The sequence below is a fragment of the Zeus faber genome, assembly GCF_960531495.2.
Source record: "Zeus faber genome assembly, chromosome: 8".
In the NCBI taxonomy this organism is placed as follows: Eukaryota; Metazoa; Chordata; class Actinopteri; order Zeiformes; family Zeidae; genus Zeus; species Zeus faber.
Window position 1 is genome coordinate 11,506 of NC_137195.1, and position 9,310 is coordinate 20,815.

Here is a 9,310-nt window from a genome sequence, read left to right on the forward strand (position 1 = left end):
CTCGTGCTCCCTGGGACTGGGTTATGCTCCTCAAGGCTGGGCGTGGGGGCTGCTCCACGGCCCTCTGGCTTCACTGGGCGCCTGGGGGTCTTCTGTGGCCACAGGTCAGGGTGCTCGGGGTTTCCTGCAGCCATAGGGTGTCTACGTTGCTGCGGAGCTCGGGGAGCTTCAGCCTTCTACACCAGAACCAAATGGTATAAGTCATGTACACTCACTGGTGGACACACACACACACACACACACACACACACACAGTTGCATTCCTCTCCTTTCCGCCCTAATTTACTGCCATAACTATGACAGGAAGAGGCCACGTAACCAGTTGCTGTTCCAGGTTTACTAGACTTAATTGTTTTTCAATACATGTTGACCGATGTTTATGTTTTTGTGTAAATGTTGTTTGGTTCTATGTTTAATTGTCTCACCTGTGGTGATTCTCCCCCTCGTGGAGTAGTGATCGGTTGTTTATAGACCCAAACAAGGTCAAATAGTTCTGCAAAGACGGAAGTTGGTGGTGGTTCTTTATAACCAAAAAGCTGTGCTCCGGTCGTCCCACAGGTCGTCCATGGGACAGTTATTGCAGCAGTTGTTGATGATTAAAGAATGTCCTAGATGCAATGGCATACAAATACTCTTTGTTGTAAGACCAGCATGCTGACAACACAGGTAAAAGAATAAATAAATTAAATAAATACGTTACACCGACCGAATCAAACCAACCAAGACTCGGAAAATAAAGCAAATCTTTTTACTGAGTCACTTGTTAAGGGACAAATCTCCAAAAATAAAACTTTTCACCATGACTTACTTGCAGTCTCAAGGCCGCGCTGCAGTGCTTTAGCGCCCCCTGAAGGTTGTGGAGGACACTCCTGCCATCTTCGTCCAGAGGACGAACTTCCACCTCAGCTGAGCCAGCCACCAGCAGCAGCAGCAAGGACAGGTAGACACAATGCACTGCAACAGGAAGAGTCAAGGTGTCAAACAGTCCCACTTTCAGACCTTCCCTCCTTCTCTTGACCCCTCATTCCTTCCTTCCCTTCTCAGCCTGCACTTTCTAACGATAACCCAGACAGACAAAAATTTGACTCACTGCTTCTCTGCTGAGGGTCCACTGGGCGTCCACTGAGGGTCCACTAGAGCTTGTGGTCCTGTTGGTGTTGGAACAGTGCGGGGCAGGATGGTGGTCGTGCAGTCCAAGGTGCAGGTTTATATACTGGTCCTCCACCAGGTACATCCTCCAGTGAGTCAGGGTGTGTGCGCGCATGCGTGTGTGCGTCGTCATCTTGAAGGCATGTCTTTCTTCAGAAGTGTGACTGGCACATCAGGATTATGTCAGCACACACAAACAGGAAGTTGTAATTCCATATTAAAACTGGTTTCCCAAAGTTTCACAATCAGCTTTTTCTCATTGTTTGGAAGTTTGCGGTTGAGAAAAACAAACACACAAGTCGTTTAGGATTGAGTAGATAAGATTCGATAGATAAGTACTTAAATCTATCCATCTGTTGGATTCCTGACCTTGAATGTGAAGCTCAGAAACCAAACAAAGCTTTATATTTTTCAAGGTAAAAACCCTTTAATCCACAAGATGCAACAATTCATTTAATTAAAAAAAAACAGTTTGATCTGGAAGTTGAAACAGGAAGTTAATTTATTTAGAAATTTCACAGCAATGCTCTTATTTTGGAATTACACCAAAGAATCCAAACTACTCCGTTTCATGATAAACATGATGGGACTGGATGGCCGTTCGGAGGACCCCACTCCTTGTGGTCCCGTCTTCTTTTGCCCCACCGTTTGTGGTAATGCCCTCTGTTGCCTCACCCCTTGCGGTCCCATCCTATGTGCTGCTGGGGCGCTGTCACAACCGGTGTTGAACTGCAGACCCAAACACAGTGACATCAGGCAGGTTTCCAAACCAAAATGGGAAAACGCTTTGACTCTTCTAGTGTAACCCAACACCAGTGCACGGTCCATGAGCAAACGTCAAGACCGAGGAAGGGGCCTGAGTCTGATAGGGTATAAGTAAACAACCAATCAAACCAACACAGGTGAAACAAGTTACATCAGAATTGCACAGACACCACATTCATAGTGACCTCTGCTGGACCCTGGAGGAACTGGCAGGATGGAGCCATTCCTGCCAGGTGCCCATGAGCAAATTCGATTCCCAGGTTGACGTCATCTTGTCCATTTAGTGACATAAAACCAAGATGCTCTCGCTGCACCCTAAATATGGAGGTTGACTTGGCAGATTGGGCTGAACCAGATATCCCAGCATGCATTTCAGCAATAAGGCTACAATGGAGTAATGGAAGAAGGTCTGGGCCATTGTAACCTTGTGGTGTGGTCTGGTTGTCCTAGCAACCACTTTTTAGATGTAAAATAATAAGCGCAGTATACCTCCATGTTTATAAACTTCAAAGGACCATTTGTTTTATGATAGGGTTAATTTATTCTGTGAGAATATTGATTGGAATTTTGAAAAATAGATTATGATGATATAGGATCATTATCGCTCAATTAAAAAGTGATTACAATTCGGCAACCAACAGATGCATGGTCGCAACCACTTCTAGAAGTTAGTGTCTCGGTGTTTTAGGGAGGAATAGTCAGTTCTTGCAGTTCTCTGCCTCCATGTCCTCTAAATGAAATGTTCCACAGGGACTCCAGAACCTCCAGGAGTCTGTGGAGCAACAGAACCAACAGAACCAGGTCCAGGCCAGCTTGCTGTGCTGAGGCTAGGGGCTGCAGGTGTAGCGCCGCCTCCTCAGGAACCATCTCCCTGGCGTCCTCCAGAGCCGCTACCGCTGCCAGGCTGGCATTGGTGTGGCCCGTGGCCTGCAGGTCGAAAACGCAAGCCTGGTAGTACACATCCCGGGCTGGGAGAAGGCCGGCGCAGTAGTCCCGGGCCCCGGCAGAGGACGGGGTGCTCAGGACCCTCATGGATGCTGGGCAGCCCCACACACACAGCTGAAGGTCCTGAATGGGAGAAAAGGCCTCCACGATGGCCCGGGGGGCTCGCACCGCCAGGCCTAGCGAGCGCCCGCTCTGGCGGACCACCAGCACGGTACCAATGTGCGTGGCGTGGATGCGGGCGTGGCGACCCACATCCTGTGAGCTGATCAGAAGGCCTCGTCGCTCACCACTGGACACTGAGCCATCAGCGAAGGCTGCCGGGACATGGTCAAGCTCAGCCTGGTACACCTGCTGCTCCAGGCACTGGCGCCACGCCTTGAAGATGACGGTGACCTGCAGGGGTGGGGGCCCGGGGTGGGGGGGGGGGGTCTAGTGTTACAGCGGATTGGCTATTTCTGTACCTCAACCAACCTGTTACTGATGCAGCATTGATTAGGGTTTGGATAACCCAAACCCACACCTCTGTGTACTATGTGCTACGTATCATAGCTTGTTGTACTACATATCACAGCATGTCGTACTACGTATCACAGCTTGTTGTAGTAGGGATCACAGCTTGTTGTACTATGTATCACAGCTTTTTGTAGTGCATATCACAGCTTGTTGTAGTACGTATCACAGCTTGTTGTAGTACGTATCACAGCTTGTCGTACTACGTATCACAGCTTGTTGTAGTAGGGATCACAGCTCGTTGTAGTACGTATCACAGCTCATTGTACTATGTATCACAGCTCTTTGTACTACATATCACAGCTTGTTGTACTACGTATCACAGCTTGTTGTACTACGTATCACAGCTTGTTGTATTTTACCTCTATTTTACCTTCCACCCTATATTTTTATTATTTGAAGTTCATCAGTTTTTTTTACATAAGCGTCAATATGAGACAAGGTAGAATTCTACATCCAAGCAGATTTCAGGGAAAAAAAATAAAAGAAAATACCCACAATGCAATGCTGTGAATGCTGGGCATAGTTTAGATCATGGCTACCCCTAAACAAAAAGTCTAAAAGTCTGGCGACCCCATCATTCCGATTGGCTGTCAAACACTGTTGGGTCTTACAGCAGCAGAGTGAAGTACAAACCTCCTGGAGTTGGCACCAAATCATATGCATTTGAATAAAATCATTGCCTCCCGCACTGTGTTTGTGCTTATTTATGTCATAAAAATGATAATTTGTGTCGTTAAGGTTTTCGGTATATCTTACATTAAATTCCATGAGCTGTAACTTTCGACCCTATCATCGTCCAAAATCTCTGGATGGGTGACCGAGACCCAGATTGGTGCAGGACAGTCTCGCATATCAATCAACTGAAGCTTGTAAAATGAAATAAATACATTTCTATCATATTGACATGAATTCCCATCCATGGTGCACAGAGTCAGTGGAGCATGAAGAGTCTCCTCTTCTGTGGGAGAGTGAGTTGCTATGGTTACAGAGATGCTCACACACAAAAATGTAATTTACTGAAGTTGTTCATTGTACATTTACTGAATAATTTGACTGAGGTAATTATTTCTAAATTATTTCTTTCGTTTTGTCAAAAATGATGAAACATATTTTCCTTATTTTTTTGCATGTTGAGAAAATCATCTGGTGACCCCCAGACGACATTTGCCCCCCCACCCCTTGGGTGTCAGAACCCACCGTTTGAGTATTGCTGGTTAAGAGAATGGCCTTTTTCTGCTTAAACATGGTGTCTAACCTGGATCAGGTCCTACCTTGGAAAGGGCCATGGCGTGTGTGGCTCCGCCCACCGGCCTGCTCGTCACCTGGACATACAGGAAGTCGTTGTCAATCAGAGGCCACGCCCCTCGCACATTGCAAGTCTGGAAATCGTTGTTAAAGGTCCTGATGTGGGCATCCCCAAACACCCCGCAGTGGGCGTACATGGGCAGATGTCCGTTTTGCCTCAGGAAGCCATGCTCATGGACGCAGGCCTCACCCGCCAGGGGTGCCTGTGGCAGGGGCCGTGGCCTGGCAGTGGGCCCCACCCTGGGGCAGCGGTGCTGGATCAGCAGGTCCTCGATCCCCTGCACCGCCGAGTGGAAAGCCAAGTCGCCACGGCATGCCCGCGCCATGCGCTTCGTGCATGTGGCATAGGAGCGCAGTGCGCTGCAGTAGCTGGGCCCCACCTCTCCGTCGCCGCCGCCCAGGTTCAACGTTGCTGCTACAAAATCCGAGTTGCAGCTCAAGATGAGACAGGAAGCTCCTGCTGCAGGAAGCAGAGGATCAGAACCAAGAGCTTTGGGGTGGAAAAATCTCAGCTGAGATAATAAACTACTCCAAAATAAGAAGATAAACAAAGATAAGATGAGATGATAAACTAAGGTAAGTTAAGGTTTACTACCTTCAGCACAGCACAGCTGCAGCAGCACCAGCACAACAGTGTGTTTCCATGGTGACTGTGCATGATGAGAGGCTACGACCTCCATCGCCCCCACCCCGCCCACCTGGACTCCACCCACCCTCGCTCCTGATTTCCACCAACAGAGGGTGCGCTAGTCCATCATAACCTGATGGAAACAAGCCAGAGTCAGAGCCAAGTTCCATCTGGAGCTTTAAAAGTAAGTTACTTTTTTAAATAAAACCTGCAAAGGAAGGTTGTTAATGGTGTGAGCTGCCATGTTGCCGTGCCGATGTGTTGCCATGCCAATGTGTTGCTGTGCCGCCATGTTGCCGTGACGTCATGCAATCTGCCCTGAATTCCAACTGAAATGTCCCTCCAATTTTTCTTTTGCTCCTTTCAGGCAAGATGTTGTGCTGGGGAGGTTTAATAATAATAATGTTTAAATCCCTGTTTAATCTGCACATCTGCTAGCGGTGACACTGGAAGGCGCCCAGGACAACCAGTCTGTAGTGCACAGTTCCAGTTTTTACACATTCAAAGTTGATATTTTTCCTCAAAACGTTGAATGGTCTGAAACAGAAAGATCCACAAACGATAGATTCCAGAAACAAGCACATTTCATCGTCCAGATTGAGATATTCAACATTCATTCATTTTTTGAGATAATAAAAGTCCAACGTTGCTCCCATATTAAAACATTTTTAGAATATACAACTTGTTACTTAACTATTATATATAATAACAATTATAATATTATTAACAGTAATAATGTTTCTTACCTCAGGTCTGTTGTAAAAAGACTCAAAGTGAACTTTTATCTTTCTGTGTTTACACTTCCTGTGCAAACAGTGGGCGGAGCTTCTAGCTACAGGAAGACAGACAGGCAGACCGAGAGACAGACAGGTAGAAAGACAGGCAGAGAGGCATACAGACGGACAGGCAGAGAGACAGGTAGAACTGGGGGCTCTGTGTGTGTGTGACTATATATAGTCCCCAGTTGCCACACACACACACACACACACACACACACACACATACAGAAATAGTGCAGGGCTTTCATTGCAGCAAAAAAATACAATGACAGAAGTTTGATAGAACCGAGTACCAGAAGTGGTACTAGGTTCATAATAGTGCAAACCTAAATGAATCGAATCCAATCTAATCTGCCTTTATCCTGGAGGTTCCCGGAGCATGGCTTCAATGCCGGTCTGGTCCACATGGAATAAGAAAACAGAAAATTGAATGACAATTCTTTTTAATAACTGCAGCCTGTGCCCCCGGCCTTAAAGACACCTTTACTAACACTAACCTAATCTAATCTAACCTCATTTAACCTAACCTGAACTAACCCTCATCCATACTAACCCTAAGTAGTGACCAGCTGACATCATCTCAGAATTAATTTTCGAAAACAGAAAGCTCAATACAAGAACATCCGTAAAATTATGAGATCCAATATGAATAAATAATACCACAATATTTATAACTGATCAAAGGAGACTTTAAAAAGTATTTGAAAAGTAAAAATATTCGTAAATGGTTATAAATCAGATTTTACCTCCCACCCTGTCCTCGTCCTCCGAGTGTTGAGTCCAAAATAAACCAGCACCTGCTGCTCCCCGCCCTCCCACCCTGGGGGGGGGGGGGGGGGGGGGGCTATTTTGAACTGCTCGATGGGAAGTGACATCATCTGGAGTACATCCTCCTCTAAATCCTATTTTTTAATCTGAGGTAGAACTATCATTATAAAGATTATATATATATTTTTTAAGTTAGAGATAACATCCATCCAGACACCAACCAGGTTGTCTCTCTCAAGGAGGTTATTTAGTTGATAACTACCGTCTGTCTGTACATTATCCTGCATCTCATATATTGTACATGGATTTTATAACTAATAGGTTTAATTTTATAAGCAGTACGACTAGTTTTAGTTCTATTTCATATGGGTCAACATGCCACTGTATGGGTCATCTGCTGAGAGGGGGAGCTGTCCAAGGCCTCTTCTACATGGACCCTCTACACAGAGATTGGACAGGTTTTGTCAAGAGTGCCACTCCAAGGGATTCATCCAGTATCATGTGACTTTACGGTGTTGCTATTGTTTCTTCAGTCCCTCTTCAAAACTGTGCCCGAGTCAACCTTTGGATTCAAGATTCAAGATTCAAGATTCAAGATTTTTATTTGTCACATACATATACATACTTCCATACATATATGCAGTGAAATGTAATGCAACGCACCCGGTGATAGCACACAATAAGTCCTAGGAAAAAGTACAAAAATAAAATAAAATAAAAAGTAGAAAATTCCTTTCTAATAGACCGACTAACTGACTCCTAAAACGTAATACAGCAAGTGGAATACTTATAGAATAAGATGAAAAATATATAGAATAAAATACAATAAAAAATAAATTGAAATAAAATGGAATAGGTTGAAGGAAAATGCCTATGTATATACAGATATGTGCATTTAAAGTGGCATGTGAATTAAAGTGGCATGTGAATGTGAATAGTGTGAGGTAGTGTTTGGGATAATACAGCACAGTATACAACAGTACGGCGCAGCAATACGGCATCACGAACAACCCTGAACAGTGATACAGTATGCGGTACAGTATGCTACATACAGTACAGTAGGTAGTGGAGCCTAGTGCATGGCTCAGTTAGGACCCCTGGTGAGGTCAGCGTTGACAGTTCTGATGGCTTGAGGGAAGAAACTCCGTCTCAGTCTCTGTTCTCGCTGTGTGACTGCGGAGGCGCTTGCCTGACCGCAGCAGCTGAAACAGTCCGTTGTTGGGGTGATGAGGATCCTTCATGATCCTACGGGCTCTGCTACTACACCTCCTGGTGTATAACTCCTGCAAGGGGGGGAGGGTAGTTCCAGTGGTACGTTCAGCTGAACACACCACCCTCTGCAGGGCCCGCCTGTCCTGGGCAGTACAGTTCCCAAGCCAGGCAGTGATGTTGCCTGTCAGGATGCTCTCCACTGGCTGCCATATCTCAACAATCATACCAGACAACTGGCTTACACTCTCTATTCAGCCAATTCCTCAAAGGGGTGAGGCAGCTTTGCCCATCGAGGACCTGCGTGCTTTCCTCTTGGGACTTGTAGCTTGTCCTGAATGCTGTTGCTGAGCCTCTGTTTCACTTCACATTACATTACATTACATTACATTAAGCAGACGCTTTTATCCAAAGCGACTTACAATTGTTCAAACACCGATGGACGCAGCCATCAGGAGCATTTAGGGGTTAAGTGTCTTGCTCAAGGACACTACAGCATGCTAGCAGGAGGAGCCTGGGATCGAACCAGCAACCTTTAGATCACTAGACCGCCAGCTCTACCGCCAATATAGCATTAGCTCTCCTAAGGACCTGTCTATTGTAAATAACCAAAATCTTGGCCTGACTCCTCTCTGAAAGCTTACCAGACATTTTTAACAAGACCTCTTAGTCTATTCTTATTTGACAGATTTAGGTTTCCAAAAAGATTGTGTGAAAATATACTGAAAGATACTACAGAGCTTGTCTGCGCAAGTTTTCAGTCCCTGGCCACAGATGCCTCACCCTAGCCTGAAGAGCTTTTCCACTCTCTTCCCATCAATATCAAATGCTGGAGAAGCTGTGGTCTAGACTCTTGTCTTTCATCTGTGCAGTAAAATCACAATTCACAACATCAAATCTTAGATGAAAAGTCAGGTGTTTATCTGAATCAAAGCCACCCGGAGCGACCCCTCCATTGCCCTTATCCTGTAATCCTGTCATAGTTCTCATTCCGTTCCAGACTCTCTTTAAGTTGTTTTCTGCTGAGCGCTGCCTCAACTTACCTCAGTTTAGCCTTTATTATTTCAGCCCTCACCTCCTTCTTTGACTCCCTCTCTGTATTAATGTCACCTTAATTAAAAAAAACACTTTTCTTTTTCCATATCAGACCCTTAATATATTTCGAAATCTGTTTGTCGTTAGAGATAATCTTAACTTATTTGTCAGGAATCACGGTCTCTGCAAAAGGAGATGTAGCTGCACACAATGT

At 45.5% G+C, this 9,310-nt stretch overlaps 1 protein-coding gene across 4 annotated transcripts; it reads right to left on the bottom strand.

Annotated features, from left to right (window-relative positions):
- Nucleotides 1-1,738: 1,738 nt before the first annotated feature.
- Nucleotides 1,739-6,863, bottom strand: hjv (hemojuvelin BMP co-receptor). 4 transcript variants are annotated; one of them, XM_080006146.1, is made up of 6 exons: nucleotides 6,831-6,863; nucleotides 6,411-6,480; nucleotides 6,052-6,252; nucleotides 5,273-5,438; nucleotides 4,644-5,134; nucleotides 1,739-3,252 (listed from the first exon to the last, which is right to left on the bottom strand). In XM_080006146.1, the coding sequence occupies exons 4-6, from the start codon at nucleotides 5,355-5,357 to the stop codon at nucleotides 2,599-2,601; spliced, it is 1,230 nt and encodes a 409-aa protein (XP_079862272.1). In that variant the 5' UTR covers nucleotides 5,358-5,438; nucleotides 6,052-6,252; nucleotides 6,411-6,480; nucleotides 6,831-6,863; the 3' UTR covers nucleotides 1,739-2,598. The 4 variants fall into 4 exon arrangements, with proteins under 4 accessions (XP_079862272.1, XP_079862269.1, XP_079862271.1 ...); XM_080006143.1 differs by having other exon boundaries at nucleotides 4,644-5,137; XM_080006145.1 differs by having other exon boundaries at nucleotides 4,644-5,137; nucleotides 6,052-6,137; nucleotides 6,831-6,862.
- Nucleotides 6,864-9,310: the final 2,447 nt, after the last annotated feature.